Source organism: Rhinoderma darwinii, chromosome 1 (assembly GCF_050947455.1).
Source record: "Rhinoderma darwinii isolate aRhiDar2 chromosome 1, aRhiDar2.hap1, whole genome shotgun sequence".
In the NCBI taxonomy this organism is placed as follows: domain Eukaryota; kingdom Metazoa; phylum Chordata; class Amphibia; order Anura; family Rhinodermatidae; genus Rhinoderma; species Rhinoderma darwinii.
This window is the reverse complement of record NC_134687.1, coordinates 271,334,015-271,361,632: the sequence shown is the minus strand read 5'-3', so window position 1 is coordinate 271,361,632 and position 27,618 is coordinate 271,334,015. Positions and strand designations below refer to the sequence as shown.

At 47.3% G+C, this 27,618-nt stretch overlaps 1 protein-coding gene across 1 annotated transcript in view; it reads right to left on the bottom strand.

The window, feature by feature from the left end:
* Positions 1 to 10,007: 10,007 nt before the first annotated feature.
* LOC142741093 (disintegrin and metalloproteinase domain-containing protein 10-like) overlaps positions 10,008 to 27,618 on the bottom strand; it is a 115,732-nt gene continuing 98,121 nt past the window's right edge. Inside the window, exons 14-16 of the mRNA XM_075850492.1 lie at positions 20,624 to 20,841; positions 17,918 to 18,014; positions 10,008 to 10,297 (exon numbers count right to left, since the gene is read on the bottom strand). Coding sequence (XP_075706607.1) covers positions 10,167 to 10,297; positions 17,918 to 18,014; positions 20,624 to 20,841 — 446 coding nt within the window. The 3' untranslated portion in view covers positions 10,008 to 10,166. The remainder of the gene's footprint in view (positions 10,298 to 17,917; positions 18,015 to 20,623; positions 20,842 to 27,618) is intronic.

Sequence of the window (27,618 nt, the reverse complement as noted above, 5' to 3'; positions counted from 1 at the left end):
TCACAGGCCCATATACCTAGACTACCCTGGTCCCTGACACATCTATGGACCCCCTTGAGACCCTGGCTCAGCAGATGCAGAGCCTCTCCCTACAGGTCCAGGCCCTGGCTCAGAGGGACAACCTGCGTGATGCTTCCCTGGTAGTGCCCCCCACCTCACCTCTTGAACCCCACCTCAAGTTGCCTGACCGGTTCTCAGGGGACCGGAAGACTTTTTTCTTATTTCGGGAGAGTTGTAGGCTCTATTTTCGCTTAAAGCCCCACTCCTCAGGTTCTGAGAGCCAGCGGGTGGGTATAATTATGTCCCGGCTCCAGGACGGGCCCCAAGAATGGGCCTTCTCCTTGGCTCCTGACGCCCCTGAACTTTCCTCCGTTGATGTTTTCTTTTCTGCTCTCGGGCTCATTTATGACGAGACTGACAAGACTGCCTTTGCCGAGAGTCAGCTGGTGACCTTACGTCAGGGTAAGAGACCTGTAGAGGAGTATTGTTCTGACTTTAGGAAGTGGTGTGTAGCTTCTCTGTGGAAAGACCCTGCCTTGAGGTGCCAGTTTAGATTGGGTCTGTCGAACGCCCTGAAAGACCTGCTAGTTAGCTATCCCTCTTCTGACTCCCTAGATCAGGTTATGACTTTAGCGGTACGACTTGACCGACGTTTCAGGGAACGACGACTTGAACGTTTTTTGTGCCTTCTCCTCTGACTCCCCCATGATGCCTCCCGAGGTTCCGTTGCTTCGGTCTTCCACGGAAGACACGGATGTACCTATGCAACTCGGGGCCTCCGTGTCCCCCCAAAAACATAGAGAGTTCCGCAGGAAGAATGGTCTCTGCTTCTACTGTGGGGATGACAAGCATCAAGTGAACAACTGTCCTAGACGTAAGAATAAGCAGCCGAAAAACTTCCGTGCCTAAGTGATCATCGGGGAGGCCAATTGGGCGCACAGGTATTTCCCGTTAAGATGAAACCTACTAAAATCTTGCTTCCCTTTCAGGTCTCTTTTGGTGGTAGGTCTGCTACCGGCAGTGCCTTCGTGGATTCAGGGTCTTCTGCTAATATTATGTCTGTGGAATTTGCTATGTCTCTAGCTATGCCATTGATTGATTTGCCTAAACCTGTCCCGGTAGTGGGTATCGACTCCACTCCTCTTGCTAATGGTTATTTTACACAGCATACCCCTGTTTTTGAACTCCTTGTTGGCTCCATGCATTTGGAGCAGAGCTCTGTACTGGTGATGCAGGGATTATCGTCCGATTTGGTTTTAGGCCTTCCCTGGTTGCAGTTGCATAATCCCACCTTTAACTGGGATACTGGGGATCTTACCAAGTGGGGTAATGAATGCATGACGTCATGTTTTTCTGTTAATTCTATTTCTCTCCCTGAGGAGGTGAACACTCTACCTGAGTTTGTTCAGGACTTCGCTGATGTTTTCTCTAAAGAGGCCTCCGAAATGTTACCTCCTCATAGAGAATACGATTGCGCAATCGATTTGGTACCAGGAGCTAAGCTCCCTAAGGGTAGGATATTCAATCTCTCTTGTCCCGAACGTGAGGCCATGAGAGAGTATATCCAGGAATGCCTGGCCAAGGGTTACATTCGCCCCTCTACTTCTCCGGTAGGTGCTGGCTTCTTCTTCGTAGGGAAGAAGGATGGTTGTCTTAGGCCGTGCATCGACTACCGGAACTTGAATAAGGTCACTGTAAGGAACCAGTACCCCCTTCCTTTGATTCCTGATCTCTTCAATCAGGTTCAGGGGGCCCAATGGTTCTCTAAGTTTGATCTACGGGGGGCTTATAACCTTATCCGCATCAAAGAGGGGGATGAGTGGAAGACTGCGTTTAACACGCCCGAAGGTCATTTCGAATACCTCGTTATGCCCTTTGGGTTGTGTAATGCTCCCGCGGTCTTCCAGAATTTCAGAAATTAGATTTTAAGAGACTACCTGGGGGTATTTCTTGTAGTATACCTTGATGACATACTTGTGTTTTCCAAGGACTGGTCCTCCCACATTGAGCATGTCAGGAAGGTGCTCCAGGTCCTTCGGGAAAACAAACTGTTTGCTAAGACCGAAAAATGTGTGTTTGGGGTGCAAGAGATACCATTTTTGGGTCAAATCCTGACTCCTCATGAATTCCGCATGGACCCTGCCAAGGTCCAGGCTGTGGCGGAATGGGTCCAACCTGCCTCCCTGAAGGCGTTACAGTGCTTCCTGGGATTCGCTAATTATTACAGGAGATTTATTGCTAACTTCTCGGTCATCGCTAAGCCTCTTACGGATCTCATTCGCAAAGGTGCTGATCTCCTCCACTGGCCTCCTGAGGCTGTCCAGGATTTTGAGGTCCTTAAGAAGTGCTTTATCTCGGCCCCAGTGCTGGTTCAGCCCAACCAAATGGAGCCATTCATCGTGGAGGTTGACGCCTCCGAGGTGGGAGTTGGTGCTGTCTTGTCCCAGGGTACCAGGTCCCTCACCCATCTCCGTCCCTGTGCCTACTTCTCCAGGAAGTTCTCGCCCACTGATATGATATTGGCAACCGCGGACTCTTAGCCATTAAATGGGCATTTGAAGAGTGGCACCACTTACTGGAGGGGACTAGGCACCAGGTAACGGTCCTTACCGACCACAAGAATCTGGTTTTCTTAGAATCTGCCCAGCGGCTGAACCCGAGACAAGCTCGATGGGCGTTTTTTTTTACCAGATTCAACTTTGTGGTCACCTATAGGGCTGGGTCTAAAAATATTAAAGCTGTCGCATAGCTTCAGGGCCAGAGCTCCTTCGGAGGAAGATCCTGCTTGTATTTTGCCTCCAGGTATAATCATTTCCTCTATTGATTCTGATTTAGTCTCCAAAATTGCGGCTGATCAAGGTTCAGCTCCCGGGAACCTTCCTGAGAACAAGCTGTTTGTTCCCCTGCAACTCCGGCTAAGGGTACTTAGGGAAAATCATGACCCTGCACTATCTGGCCATCCAGGCATTCTGGGTACCAAGCACCTCATTGCCAGAAACTACTGGTGGCCTGGGTGGCTTAAAGACATTAAGGCCTACGTCGCTGCTTGTGAGGTTTGTGCTAGGTCCAAGATTCCCAGGTCCCGACCAGCGGGCTTACTATGTTCTTTGCCCATTCCCCATAGACCTTAGACCCATATCTCCATGGATTTTATCACCGATTTGCCTCCATCTCAAGGCAAGTCGGTGGTGTGGGTTGTAGTAGACCGCTTCAGTAAAATGTGCCACTTTGTGCCCCTCAAGAAACTACCCAATGCTAAGACGTTAGCTACCTTGTTTGTCAAACACATCCTGCGTCTCCATGGGGTTTCTGTCAATACTGTTTCTGACAGAGGGGTACAGTTTGTTTCATTGTTTTGGAGAGCCTTCTGTAAAAAGTTGGAGATTGATCTGTCCTTCTCCTCGGCTTCCATCCTGAAACTAATGGCCAAATGGAGAGGACTAATCAGTCTCTAGAACAATATTTAAGGTGTTTTATCTCTGACTGTCAACATGATTGGGTCTCATTCATTCCCCTCGCCGAATTTTCCCTTAATAATCGGGTCAGTAACTCGTCAGGGGTCTCCCCCTTTTTCTGTAATTTTGGGTTTAATCCACGGGTCTCCTCCGTTTCACCTGGTAGTACCAACAATCCCGAGGTAGATGTCATTCATCGTGAACTGTGCACAGTCTGGGCCCAGGTTCAGAAGAACCTAGAGGCGTCCCAGAGCATACAAAAGACTCAGGAAGATAGAAGACGTTCTGCTAACCCCTTGTTTGTGGTCGGGGATCTGGTGTGGCTATCTTCTAAAAATTTGCGCCTTAAAGTCCCGTCCAAGAAGCTTGCTCCCCGGTATATAGGGCCGTACAAGGTCATTGAAGTCCTTAACCCTGTCTCCTTCCGACTGGAGTTGCCCCTGTCTTTTCGAGTGCACGACGTCTTTCATGCCTCCCTCCTTAAACGCTGCTCCCCGTCCTTGGCTCCCTTGAGGAAACCCCCGGTCCCTTTTCTCACCCCTGAGGGTGTAGAATTCGAGGTGGCCAAGATTGTGGACAGCAGGATTGTCCAAGGCTCCCTCTAGTATCTTGTCCATTGGAGAGGATACGGGCCTGAGGAGAGGACTTGGGTACTCGCCTGGGATGTTCACGCTGGGGTATTGCTCAGGAGGTTCCACCTTCGTTTCCCCAATAAACCAGGTCCACCTAGAAAGGGTCCGGTGGCCCCTCATAAAAGGGGGGGTACTGTAAAGGATTTGCCAGACACAGCTTCTGTGTCGACGCCCGTGGGCAATCAGTCTGCACCTGCTCCTATGTCTGTGAGACTGACTCCATCTTCCACCACTCAGGATGGCAGGCTTAGGAGTGGAAGAGCCTATCACAGCCTGGCCAGACGGAGCTAGCTCCCGCCCACTGTCTATTTATACCTGCCTTTCCTGTTCCTCCTTTGCCTGTGATACTTCTATGCTTGTTTCCTGGCTTGCTGCTGCTGCTGCTTGTACTACTCATCCTCTGCTTGTTATTGACCTTGGCTTACTGACCACTCTCCTGCTCAGCGTTTGGTACCTCGTTCTCTCCTGGTTTGACTCGGCTCGTTCACTACTCTTGTTGCTCACGGTGTCTCCATGGGCAGCTGCCCCGCTTCCCTTGCTTCTGTGTACCCTTGTCTGTTTGTCTGTCTTGCACTTACTGAGCGTAGGGACCGTCGCCCAGTTGTACCCCGTCACCTAGGACTGGTCGTTGCAAGTAGGCAGGGACTGAGTGGCGGGTAGATTAGGGCTCACCCGTCTGTCTCCCTGCCCTGTCATTACATAATCCCTCTCAATTGTCTGATCAAGTGCAACGTATGGAGGAAGATATTTCAACTGTTACAGAGCAGCAGGCTTCCCATGTAGATCGTTTGGATCAACACTCCCTTCAGATTCATATGCTATTTAACCTAGCGGAGGATCACGAAAATCGGAATTGCCGTAAAAATTTTCGGCTTCGGGGCATTCCTGAAGATGTTTCTCCTGGGCAACTCACAGTCCTTGTTTAACTCCTTACTGGAGCGTCCTGCTGGTGATCCTCTGGAGCTGGATAGAGCTCACAGGACTCTTGGCCCTCGTAATCCGGATCCTGATAGGCCTAGAGATGTTCTGTACCGTGTTCATTTTTTTTCTCTCAAAGAGCAGATCATGAGGAAGGCCCGCGATAAAGGCGACGTTCTATTGAATGGTGTCAAGATTCAGCTGCTGTCTGACCTGTCCAGGATGACTTTGGACAAATGACATGTGCTGTATCCTTTGCTGAATGTTCTGAGAGAGCATGAGATTTCTTACTCGTGGGGTCATCCCTTCCAGCTGCAGGTTCGCAAAGATGAAATGTTAGATTGTTAGAGACCCGGGAGATGTTCTTTATTTCTGCGCTGCTTTCCATTTGCCTAGAGTTTCTCTTCCAGATTGGCCTTATGTTCCCCTCCACCTCCACGTCCCCGATCACGCAGGCATGGATGCTCTCCTGCATCTCCTATGGGGCGTCATGGCGGTCGTCAAGCTGATCCGATGTGATACCTTCCGATGTCTCCTTTGCGGTCTGCTGTTGGAACTTAAATTTTGTGTCCATCAATATGAGGCTGTTGTCTGCTGTGTTTCAATGTAGAAAATGCCGCCTGTTTCTTTTCCTTTGTTCTAGGTGGATACTTCTGGATAACAGGCTGGCCACTTGCTGGTGGTCGATTGTTGCTGATGTGCTATAAGATTTACTTACCTGTTAATGTTTATCTTTTTCTTATTTTCTTGTTATGTGCCTATATGTGCATTTATTCTGATAATGACTGTATTTAGGGTGGCTCTTTGATAAGGTCTCATTATGGGGGGCCCGATAATGCAGTATCTTGGGATGTAATTCCAAATGCCTTGGGTTCTTTTCCTTTCTGTTTTATATCTTTATTTAGCTATGTTTCTATTGTTGCTGGGGTGGGGGGCGCGGGGCACTGGCTAGTCCTTGTCCTGACACTTCTCCTCTTAGGGACTCACTGGTTGGATCCGGTGTCTACTTGCTTGTTTCTCCTTGATTAGATCAAGGAGTGGGTGATTGTTTTGCCCATTTGTCCGTCTTTGTTGTCGTGGTTTCCCTTCCCTGTCTGTCTTGTCCTTTTCTTCGCTGCTTTAGTTCATATTATTGGCTTGCTTATCTTAAGTGCGGTGGAGATGGCACAGCTGAAAGTTTGTACCTTTAATGCTAGAGGGCTTAATGTCCCTGAAAAACGCTCGCAGATCCTATATAACATGCACAAAGAGCGGGTGCATATTTTGTTCTTACAGGAGACTCATTTTCAGGTGGGCCATACACCACAGTTTACTAATCATTTTTATCCTATTTGGTTTCACAGTGCCAACCCGGAATCCAAGTCCAAGGGTGCTAGTATATGTCTTCACAAGTCGCTCTCTCACAAGACCATTGATGTCCTTGTTGACCCGGGGGGTCGGTATGTATTTCTCAAACTGTCCATTCAGAATAAGATCTTCACTTTGGCTAATTTTTATCTCCCTAATCAGGATCAGGCTCGGGTGTGCTGAGTGTTTTTGAGGAAATTGGAGGAGTTTTCGGAGGGCGTTTTAATTGTGGGAGGCTCTTAAGGACACGCTTAACGTTTTTTTTTATGTCCACGCGCGTGACTCTACACCTCTACCACTCCAGTGGGAGGCATTGAAATATGTAGTTAGAGGTGTCCTGATACAGCAGGGGGCATGATTAAAGAGGGAAAAAGGGGTAGATATTACGCGGCTCCTTGCTCAGATACGTGATTTGGAGTCCTGTCATAAACGTGTCCCTTCCTCCCAGGTTTTTTCGGACCTTACCACAGCGAGAGAATCCTTGCGTTCTCTGCTAGACCAGTCACATGCTAGGTTTAGGGATCGGAAGCATTCTTACGAATTTGCAGACAAATGTGGCAGGTCTTTGGCAAAGATTTTACATCCCCGTACACAAGCGTCATACATTCCTAAAATTACATCCCCCACTGGCGGTGAGGTTCATGACCCGGTCGGCATTACTGACTGTTTCCGACAATATTACTCGGCCTTGTATAACCTCAAAGGCCATTTTCATGATATGCAGGCTGATTCGTTACGGGACAAAATTGACCATTATGTACATGACACTGCTTTACCGTCCTTGGGGGACGGGGAGGCTTTGGGACTTGAGGAGGATTTCTTTGAATCCGAAGTGGAGTGTGCAATTGGAGACTCTCCCTTGGGCAAAAGCCCAGGACCTGATGGGTTTAATAATAAATTCTATAAGACATTTAAAGATCAACTTGCTCCATTTTTGACGAACGTCTTTAATTCAGTGTCTTCCTCTTGTCCCTTTGCGCCTCAGTCCCTCGAGGCTCATATTACCCTTCTACCATAACCGGGTAAGGACCCAACGATATGCGCAAATTTTAGATTCATCTCGCTGATTAATGTCGATGTGAAGCTCTTTGCGAAATTGCTTGCCTCTCGCCTCTCTCCGTTATTGCCTGGCCTGATCACGGATGATCAGGTGGTGTTTGTACGTGGTAGAGAATATCGGGATAATACTAACAAGACCCTTCTTTTAAGGTCATATTGCCAAAAGCGAAAAATACAGATGTGTCTCCTCTCGATCAATGCCGAAAAGGCCTTCGACAGGGTGCACTGGGTGTTTCTCCGCAGTGTCTTGACGCAGGTTGGCCTTGGTATCACTATGGTAGATCAGATTATGGCATTATACCATGGACCTACAGCTCGAGTTCGAGTTAATGGTCTTTTATCTGACTCTTTGTCTATCACTAATGGCACGAGACAGGGGTGCCTACTTTTGCCTCTGCTGTATGTTTTGGTCATGGAACAACTGGCCGTGGCACTGCGGAAAAACCCTAACATTAATGGGATATGTGTTGGTGCACAGCATCACAAACTCGCACTCTATGCTTATGATCTTCTTGTATACATCACAACTCCTATGATTTCTTTGCCATGTTTGACTGGGGAGTTTGAGCGTTTTGGTCATTTGAGTAATTTTAAAGTTAATTACTCTAAATCAGAGGCGCTTAATATATCTCTATATGCTCCTCTTGCTGCTCATCTCGTTCAGGTCTTCCTGTTTAAGTGGCAATCCAAGTCCTCAAAATACGTAGGGATACATATCCCCACACATTTACCTGACTTGTTTACCCTGAATTACACACCTATTCTACAGCGTACCTTGAGGGAGTTGGTGGCGTATAGGGCGGGAACCACATTGTCGTGGTTTGGGCGTATTAATGCTGTTAAAATGGATATATAGCCCAAATTCCTGTACATATTTCAGACCGTCCCTATTGTAGTGCCAGCGTGTTTCTTCCAGTCCTTACATAGGGCCATAGCCAAATTTGTGTGCAGTTCCTCTAAGCCTCGCATTCGATTTTCTGTCCTTAGCTGACCGAAAGTGGAAGGGGGCGCCGGTTTGCCGGATTTTAAGCGTTATGACCAAGCTGCGATCCTCATGCGCTTGGTGGACTGGTTCCGCTCAGATGCAGGTAAGCAATGGGTGCGCATTGAGAAGGGAATGTCTTCCCTCGCATTGTCCTCCTTGCCTTGGTTGACTGCCTCCCAGCGACCAACGTCGTCTTTGCCTTTCCTCACACGTCAATTTCTTGTAGTTTGGGAACGGATCATTGGTACTCTGGACCTTGTTCACCATCCGGGTCCTTTGACTCCTCTGTTTGATAATCCTTCCTTCCCTCCGGCGGTGGGTGTGGATACATTCCTCTGTTGGAAGAGACGTGACGGTAGATGTTTGGCTCAGACCCTTACACCTGATGGTACAAATTTGTAAATGACTACTGTTTCTGAGGCCTGCATGGGGAGACGATCAATATGGTGGTCTTATTTTCAGCTGCGTTCCTTTCTCTCTTCCATGGGTGATTGTCTTGTGTTGCTACAGGGTAAGACTCCTCTGGAACATTACCTGACTTTGACTCCTGTTCCTTCTCATGTGCTGTCCTATTTACATGGTGTCCTCCAACCAGGATATTCCTACTCTCAGTTGACATTCACCACAGCTTGGGATGAGGAAATGGGGGTTCGACACTCTGAGGAGGAATGGGGAACTTCTTTCTTACTGGCTCATAAGTTACCGACTTCTTGTTTTGCTCAGGAGAAAAACTATAAAATACTTACCAGATGGTACCGCTGTCCTTCCTTTTTGCATAGGATATTTCCTGATGTGTCTGCCGATTGTTGGAGGTGTGGGGAGGCTCCTGGAACTATGTTGCACATTTGGTGGGATTGCCCCAAGCTACGTCACTATTGGGGAAAAATCTTTGATCTTGGCAACAAACTTTTTGGCACTGACGTTCCTACCTCGGCTTCTATTGGGTTGCTTTCCATGGTTCCTGGATCACTCCCACACCTCAAAGAGGGTGTCTTTAGGCATTTTCTGACTGCAGCTAGAATGGTCATCCCACGTCATTGGAAGTCTAGTACTGTGCCTTCATTGAAGGAATGGGTTATGGAGCTGAACGGGATTATGAGGATGGAGGAATTGATGTCTGCTGATCGGGGTACATCAGAGATCTTTGTTCGAACTTGGTCAATTTGGTCCGGATTCCGGGGTGGTGCTGATCTGCCTCTCTGATTGGATGGCCTTTTTTGTTGACTGCTCATATAGCCAAAATCTGTGTGCTTCTGTCCGTTTGTGTTTCCCTTTGTCGTCTTGTGTTTATGTAACTTCGTGTTCAAATTTGCACTAAACCGTGTCATTATTACTCGTTTTTTGGGACTGGTTTCCCTAAATATTGCACTATCTTTGCTGTGAATATGGTACTGTTAATTACCACTAGATTTTATTATTTTCTTTCCATTACTTTGCTGGTTGGGAGGTTATCTCCTACCATTGTTTATAAGTCTTTGTAACATTTTATACAGTTTGAATTTATTGTATTGCACTGCGTGAAAACTTTTGCAATTTCGTGAGATGTTTTATCTGCTCTGTTATATTTTCTAATAAAATATTTTTGATAAAGAAAAAAAATGTGTGATAGAATTGTCTGGAACAGATGAAATAATTTAGAACCTCATTTAGAAGCAAACATCCGAAAAGTTAACAATTTCATAAGCTCTTCTTTTTTAATTCAAGCTTGCTTGAATTTCTATTACTACCATCCCTGGCAGCCAAATGATCACAATAGAGATTATTGATATATTAGATTCTTGTTTCAGACTGCATATAACTGGATGCCATATATACTTCTTTCTGCTTATATATGGATCTTCGCTGACGAGCATTGCCTCTTCTAGAATTAACTCTTTCAGTTTGCTTCCCTGGTTTTTGTGCTGTAAGAATAAGACAGATAACATTTTGGAAATCACTGAAAATGTTAGTTATATGAATATCTTATTATAATATATTCAATATAATTTAATATTATAATTGTAACATGTCAAAAATTTAACAGGGTTTTCCGGTTTTATGTAAACAAAGGTAATTCATTTGGAGCTGTTTTTCTATAGAGTCAATGAAAAACGGCTTCAAAAACGGCTCAAGAAGTGACATGCACTTCTTTTTCGCGACATTTCTTTACGCTGCCGTTTTTCAAAATGGCCGCTTAAAAAAACACCCCGTCGGAAACAGAACACCGTTTTTCCCATTAAAGTCAATGGGCAGATGTTTGGAGGCATTCTGCTTCTGATTTTTCGGCCGTTTTTCAGGCGTTTACGGCCCGAAAAACGTCCGAAAATAAGCCATGTGAACATACCCTTACAGTGCATCAGAGCTCTTTCTTGGGATGAGCCGTGTAAATGTGTCACTGAGACATGATTGGGATCTAAACAAAAATACTAACATTCACTGACCGCGAGCAGAGATTTTGAAAATTGTGAGGAATTGAATGTTAGAAGGTTGCATAACCATTCATTATTAAAGAAGAGGCTGGACGCAGCTGCAGGCTTAAGGGAAGCCGACATGACCGTCCTGGTAGGGAAAGGGTTAATGTTACGAGGTCAGGGAAAGTTGAAGGAGCTGAAGGAGGGACGGGGAGGAGTTAAGGGGGGCGGGGGGGCCGTTACTGCGCTTCCCGCTGTTTCTCGGCATTGAGCCGGAAGCAGCGGGAGGAGTAACACACATTAAGCAAAGCTCCCCGTTGCCCGGTTTTTTAGTAATGGCAGAGGCCTTGATTTTAGAGCGGCTGCGCGCCGCTGCTGTGCACCACGGTCCCGGATGGCTGGAGGAGACCGTGGCTGCATTAACGCGGATCCCGGACGCCGTTTCGCCACGTCGGGCACGGCGTTCGGGGTCTGTTGTAAGGGACAGGCTCCCCTCCCCCGGCCCCCCTACGAGCATGGCTATGGCGGCGGGGGGGGAGTCGGCAACAACCGCTCCTGCGCTGGGCAGGCAGAGAGCGGTGGCAGGGGTGACGGCGATGCAGGCTGTGTCGACCCGTCCCTCTCGGCGGTCCCGACCTCCAGAGCGCCTTAGTCCGGAGGTAGTCCCGCGGACACGGCGTCGCAGAGGGAGCCCGATCCCGGACGCTGCAGGCCAGGCAGCTGGGAGGACCGCCCCTTCCCAGGCCCTGCGTCCTGGCAGGAATCCCAGGCCGCGACGGGGTCCGGCGGTAAGCAGGGAGTCGCAGGCCGGGCTCCCTGTCACCCCTCCCCCATCAGATGGAAGATGTCGAGAGCAAGGTACGGCCGCCCCGCATGGTGATGTTCCGGCCAGGGGGCAGGCTTCGTCAGGATCGTCTAGACGGACGACTAGATCTGCAGCGACGTCGAGGCAACAGGTCCGGTCGGAAGTCTGGGTCCCGGCGGTCGGGCGGCAGGTTGCCGGCCCATCGGTCAGCGCGTCCTCATCCCCTTTCCGAGGATGTCGTTGGGAGGGACAGTCGTCGGCGAGAGAAGAACTGGAGGAAGGTGAACTGGACGTCTATCGTCGAGGTCAGGATGGTCCGGCTGACGGGAACACAGCGCCTGTGCAGCCCGGTGAGTGTATAACTCCATTATTGTCTTATCCAGCGATTTTTATGTCGGGTGTCGGCGGGGGGGCTGCTAGCATAGCATCGGGGGCCGGTAGTGGCGCGGGCGGACGCGACGGAGCGGGTTTGGCAGATTTAGTGGGTTGCTTACGGGAGCTGGTGGGGCGCCTTGATAGGGCCGCGGCGCCGGTTGTAACGGAAGTGTCCCCTGCGGTAGTTTGGGAAGGCCCCAGGGACGTGGGATCGTTGCAGGCGCGTCCTGTGGTGGCGGTTAAAGAGGCGGTCGCGGTGTCGGTGCAGACTGAGGCACAGAAGGACGGCGATCGAGTGCGCATGGACGATCGTGCTCGGGGGGAGGTGTATGTTTGTTTTGAGGGTCCGTTGGGGGCGCATTTAAAGCAGGAGGTGCGTGATCGGATCTGGAAAGATGAATACGTTGAAATTTTTTCTCTCTTGCCGCTGGCTAAATTCAATTTGGATAAGAGCAAGCGGGATGAGAGTAAAAAGGACGAGGAGGAACGGCGGCGGTATAGGCTTATCCCGCAGACGTTCGTTAATTGGTCGCAGGCGTTCGCCATATTGGCTAGTGTGATAGGGGAAAAGGCGCCGGAAAATTGTTCGGCGTTATTTTGTTATTTTGATGCTATTGGGGAGGCTCATAGGGCGTATGGGGGTCAGGCGTGGCTGCGATATGATGAGCAATTCCGTCAGCGGAAGGCGGTTCGGCCGGCGATTCGGTGGGACCAGAAGGATATTGCTCTCTGGTTACGGGTTACGGCTCCGGTTAGGCAGCCCTTTCCCGGGAGCGGTGGCCAGGGAGGCCAGACTAGTCAGAGTGGACCAAGCGGCGGGGGAAAGGCGGGGTTTTGCTGGCAATTCAATGAAGGCCAGTGCAAGTTTGGGGCCACGTGCAAGTTCAAGCACGTGTGCTCCGAGTGTAATGGTGCATCACACGGGGCGGCAAAATGTCTGCGGAAAAAGAGGTCCGGGAACCAGCACGGGGCTGGTCAAGGGGGTGTCGCCGGTGAGGGTGGAAAGGATGGCCCCTTATCTAAATGAGTATCCGGATAGGGCGGCAGCTAAGTTGCTTTATGAAGGGTTTAGTGTTGGTTTTGTTATTCCTCCGCCTCCTTATGAGGTTCCGGTTACGCGGAGGAATTTAAAATCGGCTTACTTGCATGCGGAAGTCGTGTCGGAAAAGTTGTTAAAAGAAGTTTCGTTGGGGCGCATGTCGGGGCCATTTGTGGAGTCGCCGGTAAAAGATTTAGTTGTGTCCCCTTTGGGTATTGTCCCTAAACGCGAGCCCGGAAAGTTTCGTTTGATTCAACATTTATCGTATCCCAAAGGTTCGTCGGTAAATGACGGGATTGATCACGAGTTGTGTTCCGTAGTTTATACCTCATTCGATAAGGCGGTGGGGTTAGTGCGGGCTGCGGGTCCGGGGGCGCTGCTAGCAAAAACCGACATCGAGGCGGCGTTCAGGTTGTTGCCGGTCCATCCAGAAAGCCAACGGCTGTTGGGTTGTTTTTGGAATGGGGCCTTTTACGTGGATCGGTGCCTTCCGATGGGGTGTTCTCTTTCTTGTGCATACTTCGAGGCGTTTAGTAGCTTCGTGGAGTGGGTAACGAGGGGAGTATCCGGGGTCGATTCGTTGATCCATTACTTAGATGATTTTTTGTGCGTTGGCCCGGGGGGTTCGCCGGTTTGCGGTAACTTGCTTCATGCCCTGCAGAAGGTGGCGAGGGATTTTGGGATCCCTTTGGCGCCGGAAAAAACGGAGGGCCCGGTAGCGACGATTTCTTTCTTGGGAATCGAAATTGACTCGGTGGCGATGGAGTGTCGGCTCCCGGCGGATAAGTTGGGTGCTTTGAGGCTGGAGGTGCGACGGGCTTGTAGAAGGAAGAAAATGTCGCTGAGGGAGCTTCAGTCGCTGCTGGGGAAGTTGAATTTCGCCTGCCGGATTATGCCGATGGGGAGGGTGTTTGGTAGAAGGTTGGCGGCGGCAACGGCGGGAGTGCGGGCGCCGCATCATTTTGTGAGGCTCAAGGAGGAGCACCGAGCTGATCTTCAGGTTTGGGATGACTTCTTGGGCCAGTACAATGGTCGCTCGCTATGGATGGCCCCAGCGCAGGATACGAGTGATCTGAATATTTTCACGGATGCGGCTGGGGCGGGTGGCTTTGGAGCTTACGGGGGAGGTCCGTGGTGCGCAGGTCAATGGCCGGCTAGCTGGGTGTCCAGTGGATTGACGCGGAATCTGGCCCTGCTCGAGCTGTTTCCCATCGTGGTGGCGGCTACCATTTGGGGGGACAGGCTCAGGGATAAGAAGGTCCGTTTTTACTGCGACAACATGGGGGTGGTGCTTGCCATTAATAACATCACGGCGTCCTCTCCTCCGGTAGTTCAATTGTTGCGACATTTAGTGTTGGTGTGTTTGTCGCTGAACGCGTGGGTGGTGGCGGTGCATGTCCCGGGTGTACGGAATTGTGTTGCTGATGCTCTTTCTCGCTCGCAGTGGGACCGGTTTCGGGAATTGGCCCCGGGAGCGGAACGTCTCGGTTTGGCGTGTCCGGATCATCTATGGGATCTGGTATCGGTCCCGTAGAGCAGCTGTTACAAAGGTCTTTGGCGCGCACGACGTGGAGGGCTTATGCTGCTTGTTGGAGGCAGTGGGAGGAGTGGGTAAGAGAGTTGGGTGATGTCAATACGGATAGAGACAGGTTGGTGGCACTTTTGTATTGGTTAGGGGATGCCTGGGAGGGGGGGTTTTCAGTAGCGAAGGTGAACCGGTTTATATCCGCGGTGGCGTTTGGGCTTAAGTTGCGGGGCTTGCGGGATGTATCGAAGGAATTTCTGGTATCGCAGGCTTTGAAGGGGTTGCGCAGAGGTAGGGTGGAGGCGGATAGTAGAAGGCCGGTGTCGTTTGCTTTGCTGGGCTTGTTGGGCGGTTCATTGGCATCGGTATGTCGTTCTTCAGATGAAATGGATTTGTTTCGGTTGGCTTTCTCGTTGGCGTTCTTCGGAGCATTTAGAGTAGGTGAGTTGGTGTCGCCAAGTACTAAACAGGCAGGGGGGCTGAGATCTGGGGAGGTGAGCCTTTTTGCAGATCGGTTGGAGGTATGGTTGCGTAGATCAAAAACTGACCAATTAGGGAAGGGAAAACTGATAGTTTTGTTCGCTCTCCCGGGGTCGGTCATGTGCCCAGTAGAGTGCATGCGGGGTTTTACAAAAAACAGGGGGTCTCCAGATTTGCCTTTGTTACGTCATGTGGACGGGTCGTTCTTGTCCAGGTTTCAGTTTGGAGCTGTTTTTAAAAAATGTTTGACGGCGGTTGGGGTTGCAGCAGGCTCATATTCATCTCATTCCTTCCGGATTGGCGCAGCAACGGAAGCAGGGCGCTGGGGGTTGGATGATGAGGGGGTGAGGCGTATTGGTCGTTGGGAGTCTAAAAGGTTTAAGTCCTATGTCCGCCCCCATATGTTGTAATTTTGTTGTTTATGCTTGCAAATGTTATATGGTGGTGCCTAACTGTGTTTTCCGTTTCAGATTCGCCTCCTTGTCTGGTGTGGTTGATGGGTCATTCGTACGTGCACTGGGGGGCTTTGAGGGCGGACGTCCGCCCGGATGGTCGCCAGTTGCGCATTCCGCGACAGGATGCGGTTGTGCATTGGCTGGGGTTTAGAGGTATGTCGTGGAACAGGGTGTTGGCGGAATTCCAGACATATGTGCGGCTTGATAGGGTTCCGGAGGTTTTAGTGTTGCACGTGGGTGGGAAGGACTTAGGAGTCCGCCCTTTTCGTGAGTTGGTGCGGGATATCAAACATGATTTGTTGTGTTTGTGGGTATCTTATCCCAAGTTGGTGGTAGTGTGGTCGGACATAGTCCCAAGGAAGCATTGGCGGTTAGCTAGATCGGTGGAGAGAGTCAATAAGGCTCGGATAAAAGTTAACCGGGCGGTGTCCCGTTTTGTGGCAAAGAACGGGGGCATTTGCGTGAGGCATAGGGATTTGGAGTCAGGATTGGGGAATTTCTGGAGGAGTGACGGGGTTCATCTGACCGAGGTTGGCATTGATATTTGGAGCTTGGCTATAGCAGAAGGCATAGAAAGGGCGGTGGTGGTGTGGAGGAACTCACAGGCTTAAGGTGGTCAAGGCCTGTTTCGCGGTGGCGGGGGGAGTCCTTGAGGCCAGTCAGTACAAAATGGTGGGGGGGTCGCATCGGGGGTATGCGTCCCCCAAAAAAGGTACATGGTTGAAGACTTCATCGGGTGTTATCCCTTTGAAGTGGTCTTCTGGTAGAAGGTATGTCACTTGAAGGCTTCATCGGGTGTTATCCCTTTGAAGTGGACTTCTAGTGGTCGGTATATCACTTGAGGGCTTCATCGGGTGTTATCCCCTTGAAGTGGACTTCTAGTGGTTGGAGCCATCTGCAGAGGTGAACGGTGCTTCCGAGCTGGTTTACGGCTGGAGGTAATTAGTGGTTTGCAGATGGCTAATTCGGTGTGTTCTTGAAAGGAACATCTGAAGGGGCTTCAAGGACTTCCTCTGCTCGGGTTAATGTTAACGTTTAATTGTTATTTATGATTCTGACCCATGTTGGGTCATGTGAATTATTAGGAGGAATTCTCTGGTGGATTCCTAACTAGTTATCCGAATGTTTCGGATTTAAATTGTTTTTATAAAACTGTGAAATTAATAAACGGCTGCTGTGGCCATTTCACATCCAACCTCGGTGTCATGTGTCGTTACTAAATGGGGGTGGGGGATAGTATGGTTTAAGGTTAACACACGACTCTACCTAGGCAGGTCAAGAAGAGGCTGGACGCAGCTGCAGGCTTAAGGGAAGCCGACATGACCGTCCTGGTAGGGAAAGGGTTAATGTTACGAGGTCAGGGAAAGTTGAAGGAGCTGAAGGAGGGACGGGGAGGAGTTAAGGGGGGCGGGGGGGCCGTTACTGCGCTTCCCGCTGTTTCTCGGCATTGAGCCGGAAGCAGCGGGAGGAGTAACACACATTAAGCAAAGCTCCCACCCTCCCACCCTTGTTTTGTTACTCCTTAGGTCTTATGTACGTCTGCCTATGAGCGTTTTGTTTTATTTTGTGTGCTTATTTAACATGTTTTTCTTTTTTCCGGAGTAGGTTCTGTTGTCATGGCAGCTGGCGGGGGGAGTCCTTGAGGCCAGTCAGTACAAAATGGTGGGGGGGTCGCATCGGGGGTATGCGTCCCCCAAAAAAGGTACATGGTTGAAGACTTCATCGGGTGTTATCCCTTTGAAGTGGTCTTCTGGTAGAAGGTATGTCACTTGAAGGCTTCATCGGGTGTTATCCCTTTGAAGTGGACTTCTAGTGGTCGGTATATCACTTGAGGGCTTCATCGGGTGTTATCCCCTTGAAGTGGACTTCTAGTGGTTGGAGCCATCTGCAGAGGTGAACGGTGCTTCCGAGCTGGTTTACGGCTGGAGGTAATTAGTGGTTTGCAGATGGCTAATTCGGTGTGTTCTTGAAAGGAACATCTGAAGGGGCTTCAAGGACTTCCTCTGCTCGGGTTAATGTTAACGTTTAATTGTTATTTATGATTCTGACCCATGTTGGGTCATGTGAATTATTAGGAGGAATTCTCTGGTGGATTCCTAACTAGTTATCCGAATGTTTCGGATTTAAATTGTTTTTATAAAACTGTGAAATTAATAAACGGCTGCTGTGGCCATTTCACATCCAACCTCGGTGTCATGTGTCGTTACTAAATGGGGGTGGGGGATAGTATGGTTTAAGGTTAACACACGACTCTACCTAGGCAGGTCAAGTATTATTTACTTACCACCGGAAACCACCTTAAACAGGAATACATATCATACAATACATGGAGTACTAACACAAAGGTTGATTTATAGATGAAATTTGAGATTAAAATTTGTTTATTTTTCTCAATATCCATAGCATTGTTGACTGGTTTATATTTTAATATATTAATACGATTTTCCATTACCTTTCATAGAGTCCATAGTCCGGCCAAATATAAATATTGTTCCAGCCATTATAGCTCCCAGCGTTAATATAATCAGAAGAACAGCCCACCATCGTGTCTAGATAATATAGAATACAGAATACTACTACAGGATATATATATAAACCAATTCAGCCACTGTATATACCTCCTGTACATGTACTGTCAAAAATGCAAAACTTTCAACACAAAGTATTTTGAACACAGCATATTAATTTTATAATTTCATCAATTACTTCATTTATTTACTACATTTTTAGCCAGATATATCTAGTCACCTTCGTTTCAAGATGCTTTAATTATTTTTGTCAGGCCAATGACATAACTCAAATTCTGAACAAATATATTTCTATTAGGAATTAAATTTTGCGACTATATTTCAGAAAAAAATATTTTTTTATTAGGAATTATATTTTGCGATTATGGATTATGGTATTTCATGCAGAACTGGCTCATGTGCTGTATTAAAGTGTGCACTGGGGATTCTATTTGTTTCACAAGTGACCAGATTAAAGGACCACCATTAGCTCAAATATTGATTTCACTGTCCCAGATCATTTTGTTTGACCAAAAATTGCTTGGACTTATATTTTTTATTTGAAAGGCTTACTAAGGCTTCGTTCACATCTGAGTCAGGGCTTCGTTCTGATGTTCCGTCGGAGCTTTCCATCGGAACGGAGCCCTGACTAACACAAACCAAAGGTTTCCGTTTCCATCACCATTGATTTCAATGGTGACGGATCCAGTGCCAATGGTTTCAGTTTGTCTCCATTGTGCAAGGGTTCCGTCATTTTGACAGGATGAATACCGTAGTCGACATGATGACATCAACACGTCGCCTTCGCAGAACCCGTGAAGACTAAAGACCACACCTGAAGAAGACAGCTATGTGGCATCATTTACAGGGGGTCTGTGTGGCATCATCTACAGGGGGTTTGTGTGGCATCATCTATAGGGAGGCTGTGGGGCATCATCTACATCGGGGCTGTGTAGAATCATCTACAATGAGGCTGTGTGGCATCATCTACAGTGAGGCTGTGTGGAATCATATACAGGGGGCCTGTGTGGCATGATCTACATCGGGCTGTGTGGCATCATCTACAGTGAGGCTGTGTGGCATAATCTACATTGGGACTGTGTGGCATCATCTACAGGGAGGCTGTGTGGCATCATCTACAGGGGGGCTATGTGGAATCATCTACAGGTGGGCTGTGTGGCATCATCTACAGGGAGGCTGTGTGGCATCATCTACAGGGAGGCTGTGTGGCATCATCTACAGGGGGTGTGTGTGGCATCATCTACAAGGAGGCTGGATGAAAATTTGGAGACACACTGGTGCAAAATGGCCATGAAAAACTGACAGTTGATCCGTTTTTAATTCACTGTCGGGTGAATGTAGCCTTAGTGAAGTGGGGTCGTATCGGCGCGTCATCAATATTAGAAAAACTACAGGACTTTTGGCACCAATTCACCGGGTTTGAACTGAACGATTCAGCACAGAGTTAAAAATAAAAGTACCTTAGTAAGTGACTTCCTTTCACATAAAAATATAAATCCAAGCAATACATGTCACAACCGTTAAAAACTGATCTGTGACATGGAGATTCAAGAGTCAAGGGTTCCCTTGCTAGCTATCGGCGTCGCGATGACGCTGAATGCCCTACACACTCATCGATGCAGCGCCGTCTTCTTCAGGTGTGATCTCTATTCCTCACAGGTCCTGCGGAGGCGACGCGGTGAGACACTCACCGATGCAGCACCGTCTTCTTCAGGTGTGGTCTCTAGTCTTCACAGGTTCTGCAAGGGTGGCGAGATGACGTAATCGTGTGGCCTTCGCAGAACCCGTGAAGACTAGAGACCACACCTGAAGAAGACGACGCTGCATCGGTAAGTGTGTAGGGCATTCAGCGTCATCGCGCCACCGATAGCTAGCAAGGGAACCAATAGTTCCCTTGCCTCTTGAATCCCCATGTCACAGATCCGTTTTTAACGGTTGTTACATGTATTGACGGCCGTTAAAAACGGATCCATTGACTTCTATGGGGGATGTCTGGCCGTGAAAACGGCCAAACATAGGACATGTCGCATGACCGCAAGGGGCTGGCACATTGCCTATTGCTGGAGTCCCCGAGCATGTCATAGTTAGGGTTCATAAAGTTGGACCCCGCACCTCAGCACACTGTAGAGTACCAGGACATCTTTAGACCAGAAAACTCATACACAGTTCTCATATTACTGTATGACTTTTTCAAGTGTAAGCAATATGTCATAATTAGAAAAGCTGTGAGAGACAAACAATCTTTAGGCATATGGATCATCACATTCTTTGTTTGTCTATGTCTTGTAATGAGTTAAAGCACTTGTGTGTGTCCATGACGTGGATGATTGCAGGCAGAGATCTAGAAAGCCATCAAGAATTAATACAGAAAGTATATTAGAAAATTATATAGCTTTTGATTACTCAAAAATATTAATTTATTTGCTAAAACCGGAATACCCCTTAAGATAGAATGTACAGTTCTAATTTCGATATAAAACGCTATTTGTGGTTATATAGTCCTATATAAAAAGAATGCAATGAATATGAATAGCCAAGTAGTAAAGTTCCTCCAGTGGCAACTAAACAAATCAATAAACAGAATACATTATATTTCCTTGTAAACATTTATCACATAATGATGACATTACCTTCATCCAGGCTGCAGGGTCAAACTCTATTAAATTCAAGAACGAATTTTTCAGTCTGGCAATGGGACCATCTGCATCAACTAGTCGGCAGACATGAAATTTATCACAATAACCTTGCCTCTGCCCACATGGTGCTCCAGCAGGAAGAAATATGACAGTCATATTAAACAGATGTCCCAGCTCCGAAGACTTTGTACTTCTACAGGAATACACATCACCTGTCAATCAGTCAACACAGTCTCTCAGAATATGATAACCAGGTGGCGAACAATACAAAAATATCACCTGATAAGCTGACGTAAGTGGGCAATATTAGGACACGTTCAGACGGGGCGGATTTGTTACAGTACAATACATGTTGAATAAGCCGTGTGAATATATCCTTAAAATTCCATAGCATGCCTATTATGTTGCAGATTGCTGTGGATTTTTGCAGCAGATTTCTCCATGTAGGGTAACTTCACACGTAGCGCAAATACTGGAGATCTTCCGCAATGGAGTTTGTTGAGGAAAATCCGCAGCATTATACAGTAGCAGCAAAGTGGACAAAATTTGAACAAATCTCATCCGCACACTGTGTCAATCCTGATTGGAAAAAACGCTCAGAAATTGACCTGCGGTGCAGTTTATTTTAATCCGCAGCATATCAATTGTATTTGCATAATCGCTGCTTTTTTGTTGCGGGTCCTCCCATTGAATTTAATGTGGAGGTAGAACTCGCGAAAATTGCAGATGTTGCAATTTTTGCGCTGAAAAAGCAGCGATCTACCGCCAAAATCGCAACTGAGAATTTTTTTTTTTTATACTTGCCCAGAATTCTGTGTTTATTCGTCCAGGCCGGCCTCCTGGGATGACATTTCATCCCATGTGACCACTGAAGCAAATCACAAGTGCGTCGCCATGGCTACGTAAGTATGAAACTTTTTATGTGCAGTTTTCAGCAGCGGGCATTCTGTCCAAAAAACTGCACCACAATTTGGAGTGGTTTTTCGGACGGAATTCCCTGCAGTGCCCATGGCGGATACACTGTGTGCTTTTACGCAGCGTATCCGCCCTGTGTGAACATAGCCTAACAATGTAAGGCTGGATTCACACGACCATATTACGTCCGTAATGGACGGAACGTAATTCGGCCGCAAGTCCCGGACCGACCACACTGCAGGGAGCCGGGCTCCTAGCATCATAGTTATGTACGACGCTAGGAGTCCCTGCCTCGCTGCGAGACAACTGTCCCGTACTGTAATCATGTTTTCAGTACGGGACAGCAGTTCCACGGGGAGGCAGTGACTCCTAGCGTCATACATAACTATGATGCAAGGAGCCCGGTTCCCTGCATTGTGCTCGGTCCGGGACTTGCGGCCGAATTACGTTCCGTCCATCACGGACGTAATATGGTCGTGTGAATCCAGATTTGCAGCAAATTCTGGGGGTCGAAAACATCAACCACATCTGAATTCAACTTTACAGTTCATAACAAATCAGAATTTTTTTTTTTTTTAACAGATAGAGCATTTTTTCACTTTGACTTTGTTTGACTTAAAGGAACACTGCAGGAAAAACTTTTACTTTGTTATGCCTGGGGCAGGGCCTGAAGGGCCAATGCACTACTGAGATTCAAAGACACCAAAGAGTTAAGTCATACACTTGGAATAATCTAGTGTATTCGTTTTTTCTGGAGTGCACCTTTAGGGCAAAGCCCCACGTGGCGGAATTGCTCTGGAATTCCGCTGCGGACACTCCGCAGCGTTAATCCGCAGCGGACCCGTTTCTCCATTGCCTTCCACTGCTTTTTAGTAGGGTTCGTTTAGACGATGCTGAAAATTCCGCTGCGGAGCATAGGCTGCGGTGCGGAATTTGGTGTCCGCAGCATACAATGGATGTTGCGGACGTGTGGCGGACTGGTTGCGGACTCATTGCGGAAGTTCTCCATTGACTTCAATGGAGATTCTAAATTCCGCAATGAAGTCCGCAGATGTCATGTACATGTTATGTGTGCTGCGGAGCGTATTGTTTTTTTAACATTACATTTCTTCATTCTGGCTGGACCTATGTATTTCTAGGTCTACAGCCAGACTGAGGAAGTCAATGGGGCTCCCATAATTACGGTTGACTACGTGTGTGCACCCATAATTACGGGTGACTACGTGTGCGCACCCATAATTACGGGTGACTACGTATTTGCACCCATAATTACGGGTGACTACGTGTGTGCACCCGTAATTATGGGAGCGTGCTAGGCGACGTCAGTAAATAGTCACTGTCCTATGTGCTGAAAGAGTTAACCGATCTGTAGTAACTGTTTCAGCACCCTGGACAGTGACTACCGATCACAATATACATCAACCTGTAAAAAAAATAGAAGTTCACACTTACCGAGAACTCCCTGCTTCTTTCTCAAGTCCGGCTTCCCAGGATGACGTTTCAGTCTAAGTGACGGATGCAGCCAATCACAGGCTGCAGCGGTCACATGGACTGCTGCGTCATCCAGGGAGGTCGGGCTGGATGCCGAAAGAGGGACGCGTCACCAAGACAACGGCCGGTAAGTATGAAATTCTTTTACTTTCACTAGGGAAAGTGCTGTCCCTTCTCTCTATCCTGCACTGATAGAGAGAAGGGAAGTACTTTCACCTCAATACGCAACGGCCAGTCCGCATCAATTTACTGCACATTTTGGGCAGATCCACAACAGAATCTGCAACGCAGATTGCGGCATTGATGCGGACAGTTGCAGAAGAAATACGCCACGTGGGGCCATGCCCTTAGGGGGAATTCACACTTGTGGTAAAAACGACATATTTTCATGGTGTGAAATATCTGCTGTGGAAAATTACCCCATGTTATCCTATAGGGAAAAATAATCTGCAATTTATACATGGCGTAATATTCAGCACGTAATTTTGTCTGCTGGGGAAAATCTATGTGTTGTGGAAATTCTCTATAGACTTCAATGTAATTAGAAATTTTGCACTGAAATACACAACATGCACCTGCAGGGAATTTAGCCTGAAAAACCACACAAATTGTGGTGCCGCTTTTCAGGCACAATCTACTCTGCGGAAACCAGTGCTTGAAAAAAGAAAAGTCTATACTTACCCCCGGCTGTTGTCATGGCGACGCATCCCTCCGTTCTCTCTGCAGTCCAGCCTCCTCGGATAACGCTGCAGCCTTTGATGGCTGCAACAGTCACATGGGATGAAACGTCATCCAAGGAGGCTGGCCTGGATGGAGAACAGAGGAATGCATCACTATGACAATGGCCCGGGGTAAGTAGTAGCTCTTCTATTCATTTTAACCCCTTAAGGACCAGGTCTATTTTTGCCTTAAAGAGACCCTGTTACCACATTATAAGTGCCCTGTCTCCTACATAAGGAGATGGGCGCTGTAATGTAGGTGACAGTAATGCTTTTTATAAAAAAAAACGATCTTTTTTCACAACGTTTGGAGCGATTTTGCTGTATGCTAATCAGCAATGAGCTTTCTTAATGCCCAAGTGGGCGTACTTTTACTTTCGACCAAGCCGGTGTTGTACAGAGGAGTGCATGATGCTGACCAATCGGCATCATGCACTCCTCTCCATTCATTTACACTGCACTAGCGATATAGATATATCGCTATGTGCAGCCTCATACACAAACCCTAACATTACTACAGTGTCCTGATAATGAATACACATGAAATCCAGCCTTGACGTCATGTGTACTCAGAATCCTGACACTTCTGACTCTTTTTTTGTGAGATTCCGGCAAGTGAAACCAAATCTCGTTTAGCTCCGTGATCTCGCGAGATTTGGTTTCACTTGCCGGAATCTCACAAAAAAAGAGCCAGAAGTGTCAGGATTCTGAGTACACATGACGTCCAGGCTGGATGGTCATGTGTATTCATTATCAGGACACTGTAGTAAGGTTAGGGTTTGTGTATGAGGCTGCGATTTTCGCGGTAGAATCGCTGCATATCCTCCGCAAAAGTCACAACACTTGCTATTTGTTGCGGGTTTAACATCCCACTGAATTCAATGGGAAAAAAACGCAACAGAAGAGCAACGAATTTGCAGCATAAATTGACATTTTGCGGATTTCAAATCCGCACCCAGATCAATTAATGAATGTTTTCACTGGAGATTTTTTGTGCTGCGTGTGCATGAGATTTGTTCAAATCTCATTCACTTTGCTACTACTGTAATTGCTGCAGAATTTCTGCATAAAATTTTGTCGCAGAAATTCTGCAGCGTTTACATTATGAGGTAACCCAACCTTAGGCTGGGTTCCCACAGTGCAGATTTTCTGCAGATTTTGACTTCATTTTGTAAGCCAAAACTAGAATTGGATCCAGGAGAGCAGACCTACAGTGGAGGAAATAAGTATTTGATCCCTTGCTGATTTTGTAAGTTTGCCCACTGTCGAAGACATGAACAGTCTAGAATTTTTAGGCTAGGTTAATTTTACCAGTGAGAGATAGATTATATAAAAAAAAAAAAAGAAAATCACATTGTCAAAATTATATATATTTATTTGCATTGTGCACAGAGAAATAAGTATTTGATCCCTTACCAACCATTAAGAGTTCAGCCTCCTCCAGACCAGTTACACGCTCCAAATCAACTTGGTGCCTGCATTAAAGACAGCTGTCTTAAATGGTCACCTGTATAAAAGACTCCTGTCCACAGACTCAATGAATCAGTCTGACTCTAACCTCTACAACATGGGCAAGACCAAAGAGCTTTCTAAGGATGTCAGGGACAAGATCATAGACCTGCACAAGGCTGGAATGGGCTACAAAACTATAAGTAAGATGGTGGGTGAGAAAGAGACAACTGTTGGTGCAATAGTAAGAAAATGGAAGACATACAAAATGACTGTCAATCGACATCGATCTGGGGCTCCATGCAAAATCTCACCTCGTGGGGTATCCTTGATCCTGAGGAAGGTGAGAGCTCAGCCGAAAACTACACGGGGGGAACTTGTTAATGATCTCAAGGCAGCTGGGACCACAGTCACCAAGAAAACCATTGGTAACATATTACGCCGTAATGGATTAAAATCCTGCAGTGCCCGCAAGGTCCCCCTGCTCAAGAAGGCACATGTACAGGCCCATCTGAAGTTTGCAAATGAACATCTGGATGATTCTGACAGTGATTGGGAGAAGGTGCTGTGGTCAGATGAGACTAAAATTTAGCTCTTTGGCATTAACTCAACTCGCCGTTTTTGGAGGAAGAGAAATGCTGCCTATGACCCAAAGAACACTGTCCCCACTGTCAAGCATGGAGGTGGAAACATTATGTTTTGGGGGTGTTTCTCTGCTAAGGGCACAGGACTACTTCACCGCATCAATGGGAGAATGGATGGAGCCATGTACCGTCAAATCCTGAGTGACAACCTCCTTCCCTCCACCAGGACATTAAAAATGGCTCGTGGCTGGGTCTTCCAGCACGACAATTACCCGAAACATACAGCCAAGGCAACAAAGGAGTGGCTCAAAAAGAAGCACATTAAGGTCATGGAGTGGCCTAGCCTGTCTCCATACCTTAATCCCATCGAAAACTTATGGAGGGAGCTGAAGATCCGAGTTGCCAAGCGACAGCCTCGAAATCTTAATGATTTACAGATGATCTGCAAAGAGGAGTGCGCCAAAATTCCTTCTAACATGTGTGCAAACCTCATCATTAACTACTAAAAATGTCTGACTGCTGTGCTTGCCAACAAGGGTTTTGCCACCAAGTATTAAGTCTTGTTTGCCAAAGGGATCAAATACTTATTTCTCTGTGCACAATGCAAATAAATATATATAATTTTGACAATGTGATTTTTTTTATTTTTTTTTAATATAATCTATCTCTCACTGGTAAAATTAACCTAGCCTAAAAATTCTAGACTGTTCATGACTTTGACAGTGGGCAAACGTACAAAATCAGCAAGGGATCAAATACTTATTTCCTTCACTGTATAAGGCTTTTCTTTACATATTTCTTCTGTTTAGGTTCCGCTCCTGGTTTTGGCTTAAAAAATGCATGAAAAATCTGCAGCAAATCTGCACTGTGGGAGCCTAACCTAAAGGCTTGTCCACACGCAATGGAATTACTGCAGAAAATGTCGCAGACATTCCACTGCGGCAAAAACACAGCATTTCCTGTGTTTTTTTACGGCAGAAAATGGTGTGTAAATTACAGCGTTTTTCCCAATGCAAGCAGCAGTTCTGTCCACATTCCGCAGCAGCAATTGACATGCTGCGATTCGAAAAATACGCAGGTCAATCATGGCTCTGAATTTTTACGCAGCGTGTCGATGAGACTAAGCTGCTACTGCTACTGCTACTGTATTCTGCTGCGTTTTTTCCGTCCGTAATTTTAAGGGTATGTTCAAATGCAAAACAAACTACGGCAGAAAATACGGCGCTATTTTCAAGGGACTGATTTTCAGCCATTTTTTAAGCAACTAGCGTTCTTTGCAGTGTTTCTTACTGCCATTTTTGGAGCTATTTTTCTATTCAGACAATGAAAAACGACTCCAAAAACGGCTCAAGAAGTGACATGCACTTCTTTTTACAGGGCGTCTCTTTATGTGCCGTTATTTGAAAATGAGTTGTAAAATAACGCCCCGATTTTTCAGCCGTTTTTCGGGACGTTTGTGGCCCGAAAATTGGCTGAAAATAGACTGTGTGAACATATCATCAGGGTGCAGTCACATGCGGCAGAATGTGTTGCAGGAATTTTCTGCAACCATTCCATTCATCTGAATGTGGTTGTCTCTGCAGCAAGTGCATAGATTTCTGCAAGCTCCATTCAGATAAATAAAACTGAGTTTAACCCGTTCCCTTCGCTCCACTGGCGATTTACGTTGGGAAAGGGTATTTAAAAATGGCGCCCGCTCAGAAGCAGAGCGGGTGCCATAGTCGCCGGGTCTCTGTTGTGTTAGGGTATGTGCACACGACCTCTTTTCAGACGTAATGGAGGCGTTTTATGCCTCGAATTACGCCTGAAAAGACGGCTCCAATACGTCGGC